Source organism: Gymnogyps californianus, chromosome 4 (assembly GCF_018139145.2).
Source record: "Gymnogyps californianus isolate 813 chromosome 4, ASM1813914v2, whole genome shotgun sequence".
Classification (NCBI taxonomy): Eukaryota; Metazoa; Chordata; class Aves; order Accipitriformes; family Cathartidae; genus Gymnogyps; species Gymnogyps californianus.
Window position 1 is genome coordinate 45,129,633 of NC_059474.1, and position 23,650 is coordinate 45,153,282.

Consider the following 23,650-nt stretch of genomic DNA (forward strand, 5'->3'; position numbering starts at 1 on the left):
AGTTTTGAAAAGACATTTTACTTTCTCAGAAGGTTTTGTGTGCTCCTATTTAAAAAGTGGGGGGGACAGGATGGAGACTAGTTTAATTTGAAGTCAGACTCTGCTGTTGTTTCAGTCCTGTTTAGCTGGTAAATGGTATTTCAGCACGATACAGAAACTTCCTAGAATTTTCAGTAGAAGCTTGAAAAAACAAAAATTCTGTTTGGTTGTCTCATATTAAGTGCTTGTCTTTCCAAGTTGCAGAGGACGTGCATATGCTTGTCCTTCTGATACTTTTTCTGATTCTCTAGTTTTACTTATAAGTACTTCATGATATGTTGGACATACAATGAAAAGCATTTAAAACATGGATTCATTTTTTGTATCTGTATAGAGGTTGCTTAAAGGCACAAACTGTTCACTGGTACTTCCTTTACTCTTAAAAAACCCCAGTTTGGTATGTAAAGTTCTGCTAGTTGCATTCACAAAACTAAGGAAAATAAACAGTCTTGTAGGGCTTGCAAGGCAGTGGATGCTCTGATCCAGTGGAAATTGTAACTGCTGCTAAGTTGGTGACAATGAGTTTAGTCGGTGCTTCAGTTGGATTTCTCATTGTGAAGCCTTTGCTGGGTTGTATTCATGCCCTGGAGGACCGAGTTCTTGTAAGTCTACAACTGAATTCTTTTGTAATGTAAAAATGGATTTGACTCCACAATCAGTCAACAGGCTGCGTGGCAGTCTTCATGGTGCTAATGCTTTACTGGCATATATTTTTATCTCATGTTAAGATTTCAAGGGACTGAAAAATTAGTAAAATAAGTTCACCTGTAGACTCACTCATCTAATTATCTCCAGTGAAATAAAGCTAAGGCTAGTTTCCACTTATTCCTTACTATCAGTTCCATGAGGCTGTGTGGTGAAATACAGCTTCATGCATTTCATACTTTGAAAATTATATATTAATGGTAAGTGCGGAAACAGTAGAGCTGTAGTTATTCAAGAAGGGGCTGTAGTTTGTCAGAAACAGAACCTGGGAAGATGAAAGCCTGCTGTAAACGCAAGCATGTCTTGTGTACTCCATGGCGATGTATTGCAAAAAAAAAAAACAACCTACTTTACAAGTACATAATATTCAATGACATTAAATAGGTGTTACTTTACCATGTAAGGTCTTTAGCATTCTTGTATGTATGTTGCAGATCTATTCAGTCTAGTGCTAACCTTGTTTGGAGTATTAGGCACTCAATGTGGTAGGTTAATCTTTTTGTTAATTGTGTTTAATGATGTTACAGAATAACACGTTTTAAATTTTAAAATGTTATAAACAATCAGATTATAAATTGCTTCAGATGTTGTGGAGAAAAAAATTGCTTTATTTTTTGTGATTAATTAGCAAAGTTTTGCACTGAATAGCTACATTACCTATCTCAATTGCAAAAAGTAGATTGTGAAATTTTAAAAATACTTATGAAGGTTTCTTATGCTTAAAAAAAACCTTACTAGTGCTGTATTTCTAGAATGTGTTAGTGTTACTTAAAAGGTATTTTGTTACTGTTACAAACTAAAAATAAGTTCACATGCAACTTCCAGTTGGCATGTAGCATTTATTGCTGGTGTATGTACTTTACTTTTTGCTATTTACAATACATCCTAGTGTAACACTTCAAGACAAGCCAGGTATTCTGGTGTGTGTGGGCATGAGTACATAAGTGTTTGTGTGTTTTCACACTGTTGATTTGTATTTAATATCTGCTACTGCTTTAGGGTGTTTCTAGTTGTTTCAGGGAATGTGGAGTATTGCATCCAAATGTTATATGGTTTTAGGAATGGTGCTAGTCTCACAGTTATTTTGTAATAAAATTCCTTTAAAATAACACTCTTAATTAAAGTGACAACTTGAGAAAGATTTAACATGGAGAGAAGGCACTGAATTAGCTGATACTGAAATAGTATTAATGCATGTAAGTTGTGCTGAAAGTGCATAGTTCTTTTCTAACCTGCATGGCATAACCCTTCGGAGTACTTTAAATAAACATGTTCTTCTAAAAATGTGTTTATTAGCTTGTTTAGATATAACTTAAAAAGCATTTTTTAAAGGCATGCATCCAGAGACATGCACGCAATAAATTCAAAGTGTCAATGTTTCAGGGAATCTAAATTATTTTCAGAATTTCAGAAATTGAGAAGGGATAAGTGGAAGGAGAAAATGTTGGGCTGGTGCCAAGCGATAGCTCGTAACCCTCACAGACTTCCAAACAGCACAAGAACACCCGAGGTCTCAGGTGATGCTTCACATAACTCTACTTTGGTGAGTGAAAAGTTGCATTTTGTGATGGTGGCATGCTCAGATGAACTTCAGAGGTGTTAAATTTATTTTTAAAAATGTAGTGTTTGCCATTGATTGCATTGCCTCAGTGTGTGAAACCCTTTGACATTATAGATATTTACTCTTTCCATTTGCTATTTTTTCATCTTTTATGTTATGCATGGTCCGTTAGGACTTGCATGCTATGTCTATAAATCAGTATTGATGTTTTGTGAATGATAAAGTCTTTAAGTGGGAAATGTCCTAATATGGATTACTTACATTCGTTGTGATCTTAATCAATGCAATGGCATTTGGTCCCTGATGAATACAGCTGGGCATTATCTAAAGGTACCTTGTTTGCTCTTTGCTCCTGTCCGTAACAGGAACAAAGTATAGTATGTCTGCACTTGTGTTAGACAGCTGGATTTTAAAATTATCTTCATATATATAACATGATGCTGCAAGAGATGGTTGAGTTGCTGCATGTAAAGTTATTGATAGTAGATGTTCAGGCAATGTAAAGTCGACAATTTACATAGTGGGGTTATCATGAATTGTATGAAGTTGAATAAACTGACTCATTGACAAGAATTTTAATCCTGCAGTTTTTGCTCATTCAAATAAATCCATTTACATCAGTAGACCACCCCAGGTGAGTAAGAACCGATATTGAATGTAAAGGCTTCAGACTGCCCCACATGTAAGAGCAAAAATTGTCTATGTACTTGTTTTTCTTCAACTGTATTGACATTTTCAGACTACAGCAAAACTGATTATTTGAAACATATTCAGTTAAATATACCTGGTCCAATTTCATTATTAAGTTTAAAATAGGCATGTTTTCCTATCCTAAGAAGCATGAGGTATCAGGAAGTACTGCCCGCCAGTTGTTGAAACATGGACATGATGACATCTAAGCAGAAAGGTGAATAATTGTTTATAAACACTGATGAAACATGATATTCCAAAGAGTGTGAAGAGAGTTATAAATGAAGAGGCAGTGGTTTGTTTGAAAGTTGTTGAAGTTCTGGTGAAAAAAAAGCCCCTACTTATTGTGGCAAAATTATCTTGTTCAGTGGTAGATGATATAGAAAGTAAGTTTCTGCTAAGGAAGAGAACACAAAAAGGCAGCATTAAAAGTTGCAAATTTTATGGTTTACTTAATATCCTAGATTATTATTATAGCTCACTTTCATCTGGAATTATTTTCTTTCAGAGAAATAAAAGGAAATTAAAAAGCAATGAGTCATGAAAGAAGAAATTTCAAGTATATTATCCCCATATTTAAATACTATTAGTATTACTATTTTCTTTTAAAATTTTGTTTAATTACTATTAATGTTTAGGTATTGCTAGTAATAGGTGGTAGCTATTAAGGAATTTAGATATGTGGAAATTTGCATATTTTGATTTCTGCTTGACTGCTAGTCAACATTTAATTCAGTTTGATATTGCAGAGATAAGCATTCCAATCTACCAGGTGGGATTTAGAAATTATGAACTGGGAATACAGTTCATAGCCGTTGAATCAGTAGAGATAGCATGTTTTAACCTTGTTAATATTAAAACTTGTTCAGAAACAAGTTTGCGTGAAACTATATAGACTGCTGCTTAGTTGATGAAGTGTGTAAGAAAGCCAGGGGTATAAACAGCTGGGGAAGATACTGTGTGTCCTTTAATGTTGTGATTGGCTATAGAATAATAATCTTCACAACAGGAAATAAACCAATAATATCTCTTGAGGCCTGTCAGGCTTTCCTCTTCATTTTCTTTGCTTCCTGCTCTCTGAACCATTACTCTTTCTATCCCTCACTTCTGAAATAAATGACATTCAGTATAAGCTTTTGCTGGCAGTGTCTTTCCAACTTGTGGGCTGTAGGCTGAAAATCCTTATTTTCCTTATGAACGTTTTTAAACTGAAATCTTGTTTCAAATCAGTTTTGATTTTGCTTAGTAGTCTTAGCCTTTCAATGTTGAAAAATTTTCCATCTGGTCTTGAGTGAAGATAAGACTTTAGCACTGGTAAATGAAAAAGAAACAGCAGAAGTAAAGAATTTAATAAATTATTTGTCATAAGTGTACAAAGCCACTTCCGATGACCTATTCAAGTCCCTTCTTTCTGAATTAACCTTCATTTTTCAGTGCATTGCAGCTCTTCTGTGGACCTGGTTCCCTTAGTAAAGGTTTATTTGGTCTGTCTTGCGAGCACAGTTATGGTAGGAAAACACAGCTCTTTGCTTCCTTAGATGGTAGGTGGCAAGTCTGGGTTTGGTGGGAAGCAAACTGGGATGTACACTGCATCTTTTTTTCACCTCTGCCATATGCCTTTTGTGTACACTTCTGATTCAGCAGAATGTCTTCTGTATTTCAGAACTTCGGCTAAGGCTTTTCAAAAGAAACTTCTTTTCCCTTTAAAAATAACCCCCCAAAGCGGTCATTTCACAATGCCATTTTCCCAAAGGGGAATGATCTGAAAATTGCAAGTCCATCTTATTAATTTTTATGAAAAGAAATATTTTTCTCTCTTAGTGAAAGAAAGAAGGAAGCTTGTGGAGTAGGAAGCAGGTTATGATCATTAACAAATTGGTTTTTTCATTAGGCAAGTACATGGAATACTGAACAGCAGTGCAGGAAAAAATAAAAAAGAAATTAGCTCATGAAAACACTGAAATAAATTTAAAGAGTTTAATAAAATCAGTTATACCGTTTCATTTTATTTGACGTTAAGATATTCTAGCTTCATCTAAATCAAATAAATTCTCAAATATTTCAGCAAAATTCAACTAAATATTATTGGAAACATTTTTCCATTATTATTTTCAACTTAATTATAATCTTATCCCCAGGCTTTATCACCTTAGTCTACTTTGAGGATTAAAGCCTTTGTGTTCAATTTTAGGTGGAACTCTAGCTTCTTGGTTCTGAGCATACCTCAAAAATTTTGAGTCATTCTATAGGCATTGCATCTATTGAGGCATAACTTCTCAAAAAACATTGTTTAATATTACAATTTGTTGGATTTTGGGGTTTGTATTGATAATTTTAGATTCATAAGGAGTAGACCTCTTTTTTTTCATACTCAAAACAATTTCATATGGTCCATTAACTTGGGGATTCATTCAAGCTGAATTTATTATCAGTTTGTGCTTGTTTGTCCTGTATACATTGTTTCTAAACTTTAAAGGTTCATCCTTCCTAATATTCATGATAAGATTTATTTTTAGAGACCTGTAATATAACTTTTCATCTTTACTTTCCATTTTCGTAATAGTTTCCATGTTCCCATGAGTATCTTAAAAGGTCTTGTCTATTCCTGCTCCAGTTTGAACACAAGTGACCACTTGTATACAGTATTCCAGATCAAGCTTTCTGTTCCTAACAATTGTGACACTAATTATTCTCTATCCAGTAACACATCATACTGTGTAGAATTAGAATCAGTTTATTGATATATTTTTTGTAGCTGCTATTTTAGTTTTGAGACCGAACCTCTAGACTATGTTAAGTTCTGATCAGTACATGAAGACTGTATCAATTCAAATTATTATTGCTCCTCTATTCTTTTCCATTCATTTTATGTTTATTTAGCAAAAAGACCTTTTCCTATTTAACTTTCTTTTTTGAAAGTTTGATTCTGGGTTGTTTTGGTTTTTTTTTTTCCTGGTAATTCTTACTTTTTTCATTACTTTCTAGTATGTTTCTCTGCTTTTCTATTTCATGTGGGCTTCATCTACTATATTTATCTCTTCTGAAGCAGATATTCATTCAGACAAATCTGAAAATGTTCAGATTATTCTCTACCAGTTTTTTTTTTCTTAAATGCAAATTCATATCTTTTTCATTTTTCCTTTTCTCTGACTTTTGCTGGAGTTGAGGAAAGAATAGTAATATTTTCTTCATTAATTGAAAAGAAGCCAGATCTTGAAAGCTCGTAATTTGGTGCAATCGTATTTGCAGTTTTTTGTCTTCTGAAAGGATAATGGATATAATTGAAAAGTACAATTTTAAAATCTTTTTTCATGAGTCACTTGTCTCTGTACTGACAGTATCTATTTATACTGTGATTCTGTAGGCATATGTATGTAAGGTTAGTTCAAATGATTTTGATGGGAATACATAAATATGTATTAACATTGATTAAGCAATTTGACTAGAAGCAGTTCTGTGTCTGCCTATCTTTGCTCAGTGTCTAGTGTTTCTTGGGGTCCTAATTTAGAGCTTGAGCATTATCACAATTTATGTTCTTAATAGTTACGTACAGCCTGTTCTGCATAGGGTATGGACTGGTTCTTGATTTCAGTACATCATGTTAAATACATGAAGCTAATGGGACATAAGCACATACTTAATGCTGAATTGTAGTCATTAGTACATACTACTTTTCCCTGTTGTATTCCCCAGTAGAATTATGGGTGAATATATATGGAAGTATAGTCATGTGAGTAACTAGATAATTTATGTTTGTATATGCAAATGAAATTTAGCAGTCATGGCAAATGATCAAGCGTCTAATTTAACTCTAAGGAAGGATTTTTTTATATGCAAGCAAATGATACCATCTGCTTCTCCAAGAGAAAGTAAAATATGTTTATGAATTATCTGTTTGACATAGGCAGATCCCAGGTTGCCATGTCTGATCTACAGATGTTGACTGAGCAAGTTAATAGTAGTCAATGGTCATTCCGAAATATAATTAAACAAACAATGGAAAGTGGTTTTGTTGTGGTTTAACCCCGGCAGGCAGCTCAGCCCCACGCAGCCACTTGCTCACTCCCCCTCAGTGGGATGGGGGAGAGAACCAGAGGGGAAAAGTGAGAAAAATCATGGGTTGAGATAAAGACAGTTTAATAGGTAAAGCAAAAGCTGCTCACACAAGCAAAACAAAACAAGGAATTCATTCACTCCTTCCTATTGGCAGGTGGGTGTTCAGCCATCTCCAGGAAAGCAGGGCTTTCATCACGCATAATGGTTACTTTGGAAGACAAACGCCATCAACTCTGAACGTTCTTGCTTCCTCCTCTTTCCCCCCAGCTTTTATTGCTGAGCATGACATCGTATGGTATGGGACATCCCTTTGGTCAGTTGGGGTCAGCTGTCCCAGCTGTGTCCCCTCCCAACTTCTTGTGCACCCTCAGCCCACTTAGTGGTGAGGCAGCATGAGAAGCAGAAAAGGCCTTGATTCTGTGTAAGCACTGCTCAGCAATAACGAAAACACCCCTGTGTTATCAACGCTGTTTTCAGCACAAATCCAAAACATAGCCTCCTATTAGCTACTATGAAGAAATTTAACTCTATCCCAGCCAATACCAGTACAGGTTTTCCTCCTGTGATAACAAACTGAGAAGCTGAGGTTTAACTGTAAGTTCTGCTAACTATATGAAAGGTCTGAATAGCGTAGGAATGATTTATCACTAGATGATCTTTAAAGGTCCCATCCAACCCAAACCATTCCATGATTCTATGATCTTTATCTAAAACCCAAAATTTAATTCCAGAACAAAAAAGATCTCTTGATCTGAGCTTGAAGTGTTTGGCTGCCTGATTTTCATCAAGGGAGTGTAATTCCTTGCTGAAAATCCTGTGAAATAGGGTCCGTTTAGGTTTCCCTTAACAGTGCAAGCCTATCATTGTTAATCTGACAGGGGTTGAGGGGATGTTTAAGATCTGTATTTTAATTTGTTATAAGAAAATTGTGTAGTTTAATACTCAAAAACTAGATGTAAGAAAAGAGTAACTATCTAAGAATATGGAGTTGGTTTCATCTGAATTATCTTCTTATTTGCATAACTCTTAAGTAGACTTTATTAATTAGGCTGCAGAACCAGCTAGGAAATCCACAATACTATACCTACAAAATTCTCTATAGACACTGCTTTTGGAAATCTAGTAGTAACTTTAATATAGTAGCCAAACAATGTGTATATGTGAATCAAACTGTGGAAGAGAGAGATTCTACAAAGAAATGTAATTTCAAAAGAGGCAGAATTATTCACGCGATATAATAAATTATACGCTGTTTAAACCTTCTCTTAGTCTATACTTTTAGAAGAATAAAAATACAGCTGGGTGCAGCATGTTTAATTATGCATTGAAAAAAGGAACTGTTGAGAATATAACCTTTTGTGGTTCAAGCGTACTGCTCCTGGCTTCTGTGTCAGGTAGCTTATGGAATAATATATGAGGTCTGAATAAATTTTTGCGGGGAGAGGAGGATCTTAAATATCTCATGTTCTCTGGTGCTACATATCTCAGCTGGGCTGATTCCCTCCATTCTCCTGGTGCTCAGAAGTTTTATCCCAAGTGACTGGGTTTTCTGTTTACTTCTCATGGACATTATGAAACTTCTGCAGCGTTTCAGTTAAAGCCAGCATTTGTTCTGATACTCTTGGGCTAAAATTCTTGTTGCCATTGTTCATTGATTAACCTCACGTGTTTTTCTTTCCTCAGATGCTCTAAGGCCTTTTGAGAAGAAATTTAATTAGACGCATGTTCTTTTTTAGCATTTTGCAACAGGTTACTTTTTAGCTTTTTATTTAGGAAGTCCCTCAGTATCTGTTAATGTTAACCTATGGAAGCTTTTCCTTATGATGTAGATGTTCCACGTTGGGCTCATCCTTCTGCACGATGCTGCATGCTCCCCTGAAGGGCAATTGTTTTAACTATTTATTGCTTTCCAGTTTACAGGATCAGCCTAAGCTGTCACTGGCCTCAGTGGCCATGCCACCCCAGGCCAATCTTATTGATTTTCCTTATATTTAAAGCCAATTAGCAGTCGTTACCTGGGTTACCATCACCTTCTGGCTTCTCACCACAAATGTGTTATAAGAATGTAAAGTTGTTAACAGTTCATTGGTGTTTCTTTTCTGTGCATACATAAACCATTAGAGCAGGGCAGATGTAGGCCAAAGCTTTTAGGTAAGTCTCCTCCAGTGCTCAGTTTCTTCCTCAGTGCATACCAGCGTCATTTAATAATTTAAGAGCTGGGCAGATATGGTCAAATTTTTGCTTATTTGACCAGTGATTTCAGTTAGGCTTCCCCTGGGATGGGCTTAAAATGACAGTCCTCACTTAAATCATTTTCATTTCACTTGTGAAAAGGATGACATATTTCCTGACCAAAAATGGAGGCCATGTAGAAGCAACAATAACTTAAATATTGGAGAAAAAAAATGAAGCTTACCTGAATGCTGGCTTCAATGAGTAAATTATTATTATTATCAGTTTCTAAAATTAATGTTTTATTTAGCTTTATAACTTACACGATATTTATGTTTTCTAGGTGTTAGGTGTCCACACTTACGGATACTTTTATCAGTGGAATTTGTAAGAAATTATTTTCTGTAGATCAAATTACTATAAGGAGACATTGACAATAATATTTGTTAAATATCTGTGTAACTGTTCGAATAGATTGTATTCAATCCTTTATTCTTTCCCCAAAATATTTCATGCACCTTGTTTCTCATACTAACATGTGTTTACAAGATTGGTTCAAATCTATTTCGTATAAATTATTCATTATTTGTTTCTTTTTTGTATACCTGAAGTCGTCTCATTAGTGTGTTTCACTTAGGAAAAAGGGGGATCTTTTAAGTGTAGAATTTAAAATGTGTTAACTTTTTTTAGTTTTGGAGAGGAGTTATGTCTCAGTACATTAGACTTGTTCACATAACTTTTGACTGAAAGCTCAAGAATTATTTTTCTAGCAATTTTTAATTTTGTCCATATTTAATTTTAATGTCCATAAAAATCTTAGATTTAAAGTGTGTAAAGCTCCAGGTTATATGATGTAGGGTTATAGATACTGAAACAAAGAGGGGATTACCAGATTGCCATTCAGTTTCTATCTGGAAAATGAGTTCTGGAAAATGAGTTCTAGAAAATGAGACAATCAGACAGGGCCAAGTAATTAACCTAAGTTTTTTATAAGGTGAAATGGATTGTTCTCATTTTAGCTCAGCGAAGCCTTCAGTCCCGTCATTAACTGAACACCTACACTGTAATGGGGAAGCCAAGATGACAGGAATCATCAAAGAAATGTCTCTGCTCGTTCATTTATTGCCAGAGTAATACCAGCAAGGAAAGCACGTCATGTTTTTTTTTAAAAAAAAAAAAAAGGGGGGGGGGGAAGTAGTGGTAGAAGATGATTCTGCAACTTTGTGTTGTAAAAAATCTCATGGGAATACTAAATGTTTAAGTTAAACTGCAAGTTTACATAGTACTCCCATTCCTGACAATCCGTATTTTTTGCATGATATTTTGCAGTCCAATACTACTTGAATTATGAGATCTAGCAACAGTTTTAGGATAAGCTCTCTACTGGGCTGAGTACTACAGTCTGTGCAACTCAGTCCTGTAAACAGAAATGTGTATGCATAATTTGCTTGAAGAGTCTATACTGATACCATCTGCATGCTTAGAATGAAGTATGTGCATATAAGTTTGTGCAGCAGCAGTTTAGAGCATTGACAGAAAAGGGTAGGAATCAGGATTTCCCTCACACATTTTTTTTGTTTTTTTTTCTTTCAACCCTGCTAGTTTAAATTGTACCTAATCACATAAGTTTGTGCAGTTTCTGCAACAGGATTCATTCTCCCTGTTAAGTGGTTTACAAAGTAATTATTACTGCAAAATATACTCCAAAAAGTATTCTTAAGAGGAAAATGGGGTTGTATGTGCGCGCATAGAAGCCATTTCTTGCATTTGTATTAGTACCTAAGTTTTGCTACAGACAGGGGTGGAAGAAGAAGAAAGTAGTAAACTACACGGAGCTGTCTGTCTCCCTAGATACATCCCTAATATATTCTTCTGCTATGCTATACTCAGTAAGAGTCTTCCCAACGCTACAAATGATTTGGTGTTGGTTTTGTGGCATAGGAGGCTACGCAGTACACTACATCTCTGCAGCTAGCTGTTCTTCTGATGTGATGGTATGTCGATGTGTCGTGGAGCCATTTCAGCCCACATTCAGCACCGTGTTCCACCCAACCTGTGGGCTGGTTTTCCTACAGCATAATGCATCTGCATGTATCAAGACTGTGTTGTGAGGACCTAGCTTGTATAGAGACAGTTTGAGTCCTCATTGCAGTTCTCTGTGGTTCTTCCTTTTATCTAGTAGAGACATGTGGTAACACAGAAGATTAAGTAGGGCCTCTTGAAATCTACAGCACGTATGAGTTTCCCTTTTCATAAGATTTTCATGGAGCACTGAGCTAGGAGAGAGTCTGGGGAGAAATCAGATCTTCAAATAAAAGATAACTTTTATAAGCGGATTATTCCAAAAATACTCTGTGGGAAGATTCTGAAATCTAATGTTACCACTCTGTCTTCCAGTAGGCAGTGTCACTGAATATTTGCCATTGCAACTGCCATTGTGGCGTCCCTTTTACAAAAAAGAAGAGCAACAGAAAGTGCCGGAGTGATGAACTGAAGCAGAAAAAGGATCATAATTGTTGTGTAGGTTAAAGTGCTGACTTGCATCGTATGTAACTTCTACGTAACTTTGTGAAAGTCACTTCTACTTTGTAATTTCAGCCTCATTAATGTGAACTAATGATAACACTCAGGATAAAATTTCACTTGCAATTGTAAGGTACTTAAATCCTGTAGAGACAAAGATGTTAGATCTATCCTGGTTGATAGTAGAAGGATTAAATAAATTTGGATAATTAATACAAAGGAGGAGGAGAAAATATGGCAGAAGACCTAGTGGCTTTCTAGAGATGAATCAAGAGATAGGTTGAGGTTTAGTGTTTGTTCCACAGGAGATGGAGATAACAGCATGAACCAGGTACCCTGCTGCAGTTTCAGAGGTGTTAGTTCAAATCTTGGTCTTGGAAATGCCAGTCCTATCAATTTAATTAAAAATGGGTATGTGATCGAAGATGGCCATGTGTGGATGCTGACTATATCGCTTCTGTGGACTGTTGACTGTGAAAGAAAACTGCCTGTGACCTTGTTAGGCTAATTACATCTGGGGTTAATTTTTTGTTCCCTCTCCCTTGCCCTTTCATAAAGTATGAGATGGGAGTGATAGGATGAGATTAAGAAGGGGAAATTTAGGCTGAAGGTGAAGAACATACTCTTGACAATGAAGTGTCTTAGGCTGCTGTATGATTTTTGTATTGAGGGTTACAGGAATCTCATGTCTGTCATCCTTGAAATTTGGAATGGAAACATTTGCACGTGATATTGTATTAATTTTTTTCCTGCCTCTGATTTTCTGTGCATGTAGGGTTTTTTTCCTATTTCTAAAAGAAATACATCCCAGCTTTTCTTACCCTGGTAATCCTTTTATAAAATCAATGGTATGAAAGGTACAACTTCTGTACTAGATCAGTCGACTGACTATGATTTGTCTAATCATTAAGCATTGTTTAAATAGAAGTGTTTAGATTTCATCCTTTGTGAAGACCTATTTTGTGGTAAAGCGTCTGTTTTCTATTTCTGTGCCTCATATTTCAAATTTTTCTCTTTTTCAGTCTGCACTGACCCTGACAATATTTACTTGTTAACCACATAGGCTGTAATTTATATAACCAAGTTATTGTTTTTCATAAGGTATTGTAAATAGGATCTTATGTTTGGCCCACCTTACTTTAAGAAGAGAGGCACCAAATGTAGCCATGCTTCTACCATTTTTATACCCAAAAGTTAAACACTGGTTCTCTTTCATGATGGATGAGGGAGAAAAATAGTGTTGTCTTTTTCTGTGACTTTTTTCTCTTTTCTTTTGTTTTGGAGAAATGAATTTTATGACATACAGCATAACCGTGATCTGACAGAAAAAGAGGAAAAGCATGATAAAAATTTATTTCATAGATGTTTCGATATTACAAGGAGGAGGTTTTGTTTTTTATTTATTTTCTATTCATGCAGAAATGATACACTTATATTTTGAGAGTTGTTAGTTATTCTTAGCTTTAATATCATATTTATTTCATGTACAAGAATTATGTTTTAAGTTGCACTGAGGTATGCTCACATGTATAGTCTACATTGTTATTTTTCATGCTGTAAGTGCCTTGTTCTAGAAATACATAAAGGTGGTAAACGTATTTTGAGTTTTAGTACTAAATTGGAATACTGCACTTTTTTGCTGCTGTACACAGCAGCATCTTACACAGATGTTTGAGGGTTTTTTTGTTTAGAATCATAGAATCATTTAGGCTGGAAAAGACCTTTAAGATCATCAAGTCCAACCCTAAACTTAACACTGCCAAAATGGAAAGTTTCCAAAACAATTAAATTTGCTGTCAGTTTGAGCTATTCTTCTCCTTTAATATTTGCTAAGATACTAAAATAGTCCTGGGAAGACTTTGGGTCTGTTTGTTTTAAGATTAGGATTCTAAAATGTGTATGGAAAAACCACATTAAAAATTCTTCTTTGAAAATGTAGTTGACTATAAAATATGTGAACTAAAAATGACTATGTCATTTTTATAATAACTTGTATTCCTTCCATAGAAATTAATCAGGTAGCTTATAGCAATTTTGCCTCCCTTTGCCTCCCATGTTAAAAAAAAAGAAAAAAAAAAAGAAAAAAAAACCAATGAGGGAACAAATACTGAAGAAAAAAAAAATTGAAGAACATAGAAGTTTGTATGAATTCAATGCAATCCCATTTTACACTTCCTGGGTATAATTTGGCTCCTCACGGTGTCTTGAGGTCCCAGGCAAGAATCGGTACTCTGTTGTGGGGCTATCGTTACTGTCAATCAGTCCATAATTGGCATTTTCAGTATAACCATTGGAAGAAATACATAAGGGAAATGTGTAAATAAGGGGAATAGGAGTATTGTGGAAGAAAAAGTGTTTGTAGAAAAAGCTCATTTACTGATTAGGCCATTAATTTAAACTTGTGGTTTCCCTAGACAAAGAAATCCCCCGAAACAAACAAATGAAACAAAAATCTTCAAACCTGAAGTAGCTGCAGACTTGCTGCTCCTTGTATTTCACAGAGAAGCTGTTGAGTACAGCCTCTGCCTAGTGTAAGTTTGAGGGTAGGCAGAATAAATTTATGTGTAGTGAAATTTATAGTAATGAGATCATTGAGCCAGGAGGCATGTTGATGTTGGTCCATCCAATGGACTCAAATTCACTGTAGATGAAGTACGCAGAGGCAGTACAGATGCTTCCGAGGGCTTTCAAATTGCTCTATTGATAGTCTGGAAGTGTGGTGCATCAAAACCATATACTCAGACTTTGTGTTTAGTGGGGAAATATAGTTTTACCTATTCAGATTTAGGCATATACTCTTCTTGGTAAGTGACACTGATTTAGACTACAGTATTTTCTGATGCTAAAATAATTGAATTTATTTTTTTATTATGGAAACCTGAGTTTATTTAATCATGTTTGATGTTTGTTTTCTCTGGATAATATTATTTCAGAATGTGCTAATTACTTCTTGTAATCTCTGTAATCTATAAACATTAATGCTCATGAAATGATAATAACAGCTGATAAAAAAGAAATGTAGAAAAATGAGCAATTCAATTAATCAATTTAAATGATTTTATAACTGCATAGATAATTACTAAATTGTCAAAACGTTAATAATGATGCCTGTTGAACTACAGTAGTATGAGATAGTTTGAATATTTTATACAGACGAAGTACGGTTTCCCTTCAGTTTCTTTGCTGTTGTGGGTTAAGGCCATTTTATTTAAAACTGAGATTACAAAATCCTGAAGTTCTCTTGTGGATAGCCAATTCAAGATACTCATGTCATTTTCAAAGAGGTGCTGATCTCCCAGTAACCTTAAATGGCTAATGATGCTCCCTACATCTGAAAATCCTGTTCTGTAGTCAAAACAGGTGTTTTCAAAAGTGTGAACCTAAAATTTACTTTTAAATAATTATTTTGGGATTTCAATAAAAATGGGCTGACTTCCAGAAGAACCAATTGAAATTATATGCTTAGAATATCTGAAATGATGCATCTCAGAGTTTGGAGATTTGTCAAAGTGTGATTTTTAGGTGCAAGGTCTAATTCAGACAGCATCAGAAAATCTACCGTTACTGAAATCTTGCTGTAATCAAGGTTCTACACTGTCAGGAATTGTTTGAAATAATGAGACAATGATTCAGGCAGAAGGTGTTGGGGGTTTTTTTCATTATGTTTAATTCTCCATAGAGGGGAGAGAAAATGAAATGCAGAAGATAATGGAGAAAAAAATAGGAAAAAAGTGAATTCTGTATAAATACAGATGTCAACTCCACCTTGATCAGTATCTTGTACAACTGTGAGTTCACTTGTTCTCAAAAAAAAAAAAGTTCATTTTCTTCCAAATACTTTTTTTTATCGCACCATATTCACGGTTCACCTTGGCTTATGTATTGAGCAGTACTGATGTGCGATAGCATCTGCAAGGCTGAATATTCACTATGTTGGCACTTCCAACTAAATGCATTTTTTGAAGTGTTCTGTGAGTGCCTACCCTTCTGGCATGCAAGTATGTTTAAAATACACTGTAAAAAAAATTGGAGACAACATCATTAATCTGCTGGTTTTGAAGATCTGGTCTAAAGAAACTTTGTCTGAGTTTTCACATGCACCACCATTGACAGGAATCACAAATAGTCATCTTGCTTCTGATTTCTGTACTTTAATCATAGGATCATTCATTTTTCCTGCTTGATCTTGAACATTGATCATATTTTCTTTCTATAACATAATTAATGTAAATGTGTTTCTTGGTAAACCTTTTTCCCATGGCTCTGAAGAAGTGATTAAAAGGCAAAGAATTCAGCAAAGTGTAACAGTAAAACTTTGCTTTAATGCTGCAAGTGACCTTAAAGCTTTTTGTTTAACATGTACAAAAAGCTTTCATGTAATACGTGTCTACACATAGGCTTGAGTCAAGAAATACTAACTCTAGTATCAATCTTGAAAGTATGGTCTGTTTTTCTTTAAAAAAAAAATCTTTTTAGAGGAGCTTTCTTACTGAGTTCAGATATGAAAGAATTTCTGCATTATTTAAGAAATCCACTTTTGTGATGTAAGTAACTGAACTTACGTTATTGTCTTCTATTTCCTTGTTCAGATGTTTTTGGTTTTGGTTGGGTTTTTTTGTGGTTTTTTTTTTTTTTTTTTAGAAGGAGGAAACAAGGTGGAGCACTACATTCTTAAACCACTGCAGCATCACATTGCTGCTCCACAGTGTCCTTACTGTCACTAAACTGTGGAAAATACCATGACTTCAAGTTGTGTGGAGCTGCAGAGGGAAAGACTGTTGCATGGCTGTTTCTGCATACTGTCATGAATACACTGCCCTGAATTTAAACTGGCACAAAGATCCTGTCTGCCACCCACAATTTCTTTGGAATTAATTAATAAGATAGAGGTTAGGTGTACATAGGTTTTTTTTCAACTTGATATTTAGCATTTGAAGAACCATTTGCAAAGAGATACTTTTTTAATACTGTGGATTACAGTAACGTGACTTAATGCTTTGGTCAGTCAGTGCCTGCCATGGAAAATGCATTGCTTATCAGTTTCTCAGGCGCATGAGATGTGCAATTAGCTTAGTAATTTTGTGTATTTATTCTCAATTCAAAGCATTTAGTAAAGCAATTGGTTTTTTGCAGATAAAAAAAATAATTGAAAGCAATTTATTTTTGTACATGAGAAAATTCAATATGCTTTGGTTATCTATGTATTTAGTTTATTTTTGGGATGTAATTAACTGCATAAAGGCCAGTCAGAATGGGATCTGTTTGTGCCTATCTAGGTATCAGTGCATTCAGAAGTGACTGTCAAATTGTCTGCATAAAAAAGTGTATTTGCATCCAGAATGTACTTTAATTAAAGAAAAAAAAAACCTCTACAAGCAAAGAGCCTCTTTTGTTTTTCAAAAATTTTAGTCATCTAGAGATCTACTCATATTATTAGGAATTTTGTTTCTAGGGGCCATTGTCTGTGGGTTTTGTGTTCTATTTTTCATTTTATTATTGCATGGTACAGGCAACCTCTTTCTTTACCAAAGTATGTATAAAGGTGGAAGAATATTTGAGAATTTTGCTTTCTGTTAGCTCATAAGGGATCAGACCAAGTTCACTAGTGATTTTTTCACATTCAAAGCAATATAGTGGGATGAATGTGACCTTACCTGTATGCTTTTTGTTCTAAATTGAGAGACTAGAAACCTAGTATTTGAATTTTCCTGATTACAAGCTTGTATTTTCCTTCAACACAGATTGACTCCTTCAGAGAAATAAACTAAAAAGCATTCTGGCAAGCTTGCAAACTTGCAGCATGACACTCTCAGGAAAAGTAAATGTAGTTCCTAACAATCTGTTAGAACTTCTTTAAAAAGTTAATATATTCACTTTATTTAATTAAAGTAATGCACTTTTGAGCATTTTTATGCATTTTTTTATATTAGATGCAGTTTAAAACAAAAGACAAATGGAATAGACTCCACTGGATAAACTCCTATTGTGGCTTTATTTAAAATAATAAATGTTGTGGTTTAACCCCAGCCAGCAACTAAGCCCCATGCAGCTGTTCACCCCTCCCCCCTCCCATGGGGTGGGGAGGAGAATCGGGGAAAAAAGGTAAAACTGGTGGGTTGAGATAAGAACAGTTTAATAACTAAAATATAATACTAACAATAATAATAATGAAATATTATAATAATAATAGTTGTAATGAAAAGGAATATAACAAAAAAAAGGAAGAGGGGAAAAAAAAAACCCAACAACAAACCCCCAAACAAAACAGTGATGCACAATGCAATTGCTTACCACCCGCTGACCGATGCCCGAGCAGCGATCTGCCCCTCCCGGCCAACTCCCCCCAGTTTATATACTGGGCATGACGTTCTATAGTATGGAATACCCCTTTGGCTAGTTCGGGTCAGCTGCCCCGGCTATGCTCCCTCCCAGCTTCTTGCACACCTGCTTGCTGGCAGAGCATGGGAAACTGAAAAAAATCCTTAACTGAGGATAAGCGCTACTTAGCAACAACTAAAATATCAGTGTGTTATCAACATTATTCTCACACTATGTATACTAATGTATTTGTTTTCATTTGATACTGCTAAGAACGTAGCAAGACAGGTCTCTAATACAGCTTAGTAGCTTCTGGTTTTCCCTGCAGGCAGTATAGCATCTAATTTGATGCACAGCATTTTTTTTTTTTTTTCCGAAATAACTACAACAGCTTACCTACCAAATAACATCTGTGTTACCACAAAATTGGAAATGGTGATGTAGATATTCTTGCTCAAACAAGCAGACCAATTCTTTAAGGGCTTTCTGCACACTATCATGATCTCAGGTTTAGTGCTTAGACTTCTCTGAATCTCTTTTAATGAGGTCTGTAAACTATGAAATCTCTGATACTATGTTTCACGATATATTTTTCTGCTTTTTGTGTGTGATTACAGATTCTAAGTAGAAGATAAGTTTTGTAAATAAAAACCATGAGATAAGAAAACCGAGAATCAGTAAGTCATGATACACAGGAATAGTGTAAAGTTTTGTGGTTTTTTAGTTATGCAGAGACATTTCAGAAACCATTCAATTGCCTTGGACTGATTGCAGCTGCCAGCAAATGTAACTACTTCAAGATTTATTAGCTGAGTGTTTACATTAATCCATAGACCATCTGAAGCTGCTTCAAGGACTACATTACTATTATTTTTATTCTTTACATAAAACCAAAAAATTAGACCATTTGCATTATTATTTCAATAATATTTAATTTATAAATAACTTGGGAAAGGACTATTTACATTTCAGACATAAGAATTAAACTACTGTTAAGTTTTCTGTGCCATGATAAAGAAAGAAGAAAAGACTTTTTTTTTTTTTCCCTAAGTGGGGTGTGTGAGGGGAATCAGCTATGTGAAACTGAAAAATAAGACGTTTACACATTCACTCCTTTTCCCTTCAACCCCAATACTAAATGAAGTCCAAGATTAAGAAATGCTAGCTTTTTAAATACATTGTTTAGAAAGCTGAGAGTGAAAATTGAATGTATTCCAATGCATTTGACCTGTAGGTTATCTTTAAAACAGAATATAAAAAAAAAAGATTCAGCAGGGTCTCTGTGAATAACATGTCTGCTCAAGAAAGCTTATTATTGTTCTCTAATAGCCTTCCAGTCACTGCCTGTGGCTTTGGATGGCCTGAAATAATTATATTAATGAAAACAATGTAGTTGAAACTTCTTTATAATCCTCAATAAAATCTAGGCTGTCAAGAGTTTGCTGTGATCAAAGTTTCACAGTCGTGAAGCTGTTTTTGATATTCATGCAACTGCTTTTTTCTTGGAAACATCCATTTTTGTATTGTGTTCTATAAGGCTCACCTTTTGAAGACAAAATGGATTTTGCTTTGTCTTGTAAGAAATTCCTGTATTTTTTAATAAAGTCCAGAGATTGTTGAGTTTCTTTGCTTAGAAAAGATTTTTTTAAATTTAATTTTAAAAGTTCAGATTTTAAGTTTTCAGAATGTTTCTAGGTTCTTGTTTTAAATAGTAAACACTAAAACCTTTCAGTACATTTCAAACTCGAAAATCACATTCAGAATATATATATATGCTATAGTGTCCTTACTGTTTTCTTCCATTTCCCATAGTGTAATACATTCGCAGGTGTACATATCTGTCATCCCCAGTTCTAAAGGTCTTTTGAGTTCGGAGGGAAGTAGTGTAGGATTTGGTCTTTCAAATTTCAAAGCCTCAGTAATGGTCAGCATAGATGTCCTTTTTTTTTTTTTTTTTTTCAGAGAAGGATTGTCAACACGATTTTCTACTATTTTACCTTTCACCTTGTCAACTATATATAAATTTTAAATATATTTCAACTCACAAGTATGCTGTTTTTAAGAAGAATACATTTTTAAATGATCCTCAATTGTAATTAAAGCTTAAATACTACACATTAGAAAGATTTTTGTTCTGATTTGCAAAATGTTGTCTAATTTTCAGATTAGAATAGATTTGGGCAAAACCAGTATGTATAAAAATCAACTGTAGAAGGTTCAGTGATGAAAGATTCATGGCTGATTTTGATGATGCCCCCAACTCTTCTTTCTTATCTGAGTAGTCCTCTTGGTTGCGAGAGGATTAATCGCATGGTAATCATACCAATTAATACTCAGAGAGCTAAGATGAGAAATCTAACCAAATGCATGCTTTATAGTGCTATTAGAGAGCATCTTTTTCAATGGATAGGATAACTAAACACATCTATAAGCATATTCCTTAGCCATGATTTATAGACATTGTGTCTCTAAAATGCGTATGCACATGTGAGTTGAGGGATGAGAAAAGCTAAATATATTTGGACCTACCTGAAGTACTTTTACCGTTTAATTCCTTTCCCCTATTCCATTTATCTCACTCCTTAGAGTAGCAATGAGCACATTAACAAAGGAAATTAATCCTTTATCGTTATACTGCCACGAGCTGTGATCTTGTCAGATCTTGTAAGGTAAGGAAACCTGGGCCTAATCAGTATTCAGAGATCAACAAGGGACAAAAAAAGTAGGTCTACAAAACAAATAGCTCTTTTCTTGTTAAGATTTCATTTGTTTTTTTCAGCAGACATTGTTCTTGTGTGGTTTTTAATTTATCTTTTTCAGGTGCATTGTTTTGAAAATGCAAATCAAGAAACTTCACCATTCGTCACTGAATTCTTGGACTCACAGCAGTTACAGGATTAATTTTCATGTTCTCATGTTGGGTACTGGATACAGCTTTTACATAAACGCTTAAGAGTATACAATATTACCTAGCATGCAAATATGTTTGTAATACAAATTAAGTTTACTTCTTGCTATAGCTACAAATGGAATGTCTTTATATGAGGCTGAGTATTATATAAAGTAAGCCATAAACTATATTTTTGGTGTTAAAGGATGCTGCAATATGACAGAGGTTGGTATTGTTCACTGTACCCCTAAAATTGAAATATTATGCTGCTCTTGGAATTGTTTTTCTGTTTTGTCAAAGTGTTGAACAACGAGAAAGCAATAATGAAATTCAAACATGAGAGCTTTACATCTCTGTCCACTTAAAAAAGATGGACATGAAAATGGTTCCCAGAGCCAGATTCATCCAAAATCCAATTATTTGGATGCGTACCAAAGGATTCATCTAGCCCAGTGTCATGTCTCCTTCAGAAACATCTGATGCCTGGAGAAGAATACAAATATCAGTATTTCTGTGACATGCTCCTCAAATCTGAAGAGATAGGCAGTCACAGGTCCTCCTCATCCGTATGAGATAACATCGGGTATTTAACAGGCCTTGATAAATGTTTTTTCTTTCACTAATTTCACCAGTTTCATGCCTTTTAATATCCATTGAACATTAACTTTTAACATTGACTAGTTTCTCTGGCAGAGTTCCAATGTTTAATTACTTGATTGTGTGAAGATCTACTGCTTGTTGTTATTATTAATGAAATCCCTAGGCTCTTACTTAGATGCATATTGAAATAAATTATCAAATCTGATATGGATTCTTTAGAAAGAGTGCCCTTTATGCCTCTTTCATAGCCCAAATTAAAAAACTGGAAGAGTCCCTGAGGGCCTAGCTTGTATTTGCTGTTTCTGAACAATTTTGAGACTACTGTGTGAATTTTGCAAAGGAAAAAATAATTATCATCTATTGATACTGTCTCCAAGGTTATGCCTTCTCAACCTTTGACAGTCACAATTAAAGAAATTAAACTAGGTGCTTTAAAACACCTGTTCTTGTCAGAAGTCTAAAGAATATGAAATACCTTCAAAAGCATATCAAGCAGAGTGCTACCCCTAATTTCAGGTTTCCCTGCAGTGGATTCCCAAATAACCAGAGCAGGAGGAAATCTGTCAGCACGTTCACAGGCGCTGGAAATTCAGTTGAATGTAAGAGTAGAAGGCAGCATTAACTGCTCCGTTTTGGCAGATCCCACTGTTCTCTGTAGTCTTGGTGCTGTGCTTAGTCACTTCAGGAATGAGAGGCAAGGACATCGTGATGAGCAGTCAGAATGCTCGTCCGGGATTCCCATCCAGGCATGTGCACGTTCGACTTTCAGCTTCATAGAGATTGCTCTTGTGTCGTTTCCACTATTGTTTGCAAGGGTAGAAAAGAACAGCAGCTTTTCCTGGGCTGCTGACTTGATGGTTGAGGGATTTGAGGAAGGGACTGGAAGTTCAGTGTAAATAAAAATTGCTGACTTTAGTATAGATATCAAAAAGGATTTATTTTTTTTTTTTTAACATGGAAGTACTTAATGTGTTTGGGGGATGGTTTCAGATTAAAATTTAACCAAGATTTTTTTAATTGAGGATGCTTAGGCACAAAAGTTCTTGGAATCAGGGCAGAGTCTCTGGAGGAGCAGGTTGTTCTTGAATACTGCTTCTTGAAAAGCTTTCTCTGAATAGATGCAGAAAGAAGTTAGGTTCATAATTTTGTACCCAGGTTAGTTTTTTAGGTACTTGGCAGCAGAGTTTCTCTCATCAGGCATAAGCAAAGGTGAAATTAAAAGATTCATGTTTCTACCTGAAGACAGATCTTCTGTGATTTCCAAGTGTGAAGCTATATTTGTATGGAAAGTGTTGCTAAGACAGATGTTCTCGTCATTTCTGTAAATTCAGCAGTGCAGAATGATCATATGTGTTTCAAAAGTAATTGATGTGCCTCACATAATCTGATTTTGGGATGCCTCAGCATTATATAACTTTTACAGTATACTAGATTCTTTGGCATTGCATGATACACTTAGCTAAAAGTAAAATTTTGATTTTCGTATGGGGCAGAATTTGGCCCGTAATTTATGCAGACCCTCTGCGATATTTAAGCACTGTAACCCTTGCTAGAAATTTGGCTTTCTGCTTTAACTCCCAAAGTCTGATCTAAATCTTACCCTCAGTTTCATTTCAAAGTAGTTATTTTTCTGCCTGACGTATTTACATGGGAAGTAGTCTTTCATCTGTCTTCATGAATTATGCAGACAGCCAAGTTATCATACAAAGGTGGAAAAGGCTTTATGTTCAAAGGCTTTACTGGAGTCACATACTATCGTTGGAAGCGCTCACACTGGAAAATAATAATTAAAATTTTTGATGTGATTTTAAAGTGATGAAAAGCTAAAAGGGTGGAGATCAAGACGTGCAGCTGTGGAGGGGGAAAGGACTGAATGCAGGCTGTATGTGAAAGCAGCAGAGAGTATTGTCAGACTAGTCCTGAAGCTAGGACTGCAGGTGACCTGTTTAGTTTACACTCTTTAACTTATTTATCCCTCACTTGGAGGCATGATGTTTGGTTTTTTTGGCTCGAAGTGCATAGGCAATGAATATACTGTTACAGGACAGAGTTTTTGTATGATTCCATATTTTATGTTATTTTTTGTGCCTGTTCTT

At 35.0% G+C, this 23,650-nt stretch overlaps 1 protein-coding gene across 2 annotated transcripts in view; it reads left to right on the forward strand.

Annotated features, from left to right (window-relative positions):
* The first annotated feature begins 2,177 nt into the window (after positions 1-2,177).
* MARCHF1 (membrane associated ring-CH-type finger 1) overlaps positions 2,178-23,650 on the forward strand; it is a 93,717-nt gene continuing 72,244 nt past the window's right edge. For both annotated transcript variants that reach the window (XM_050896596.1, XM_050896597.1), the window contains exon 1: positions 2,178-2,287. In XM_050896596.1, the coding sequence (XP_050752553.1) occupies positions 2,186-2,287 (102 nt within the window). In that variant the 5' untranslated portion in view covers positions 2,178-2,185. The remainder of the gene's footprint in view (positions 2,288-23,650) is intronic.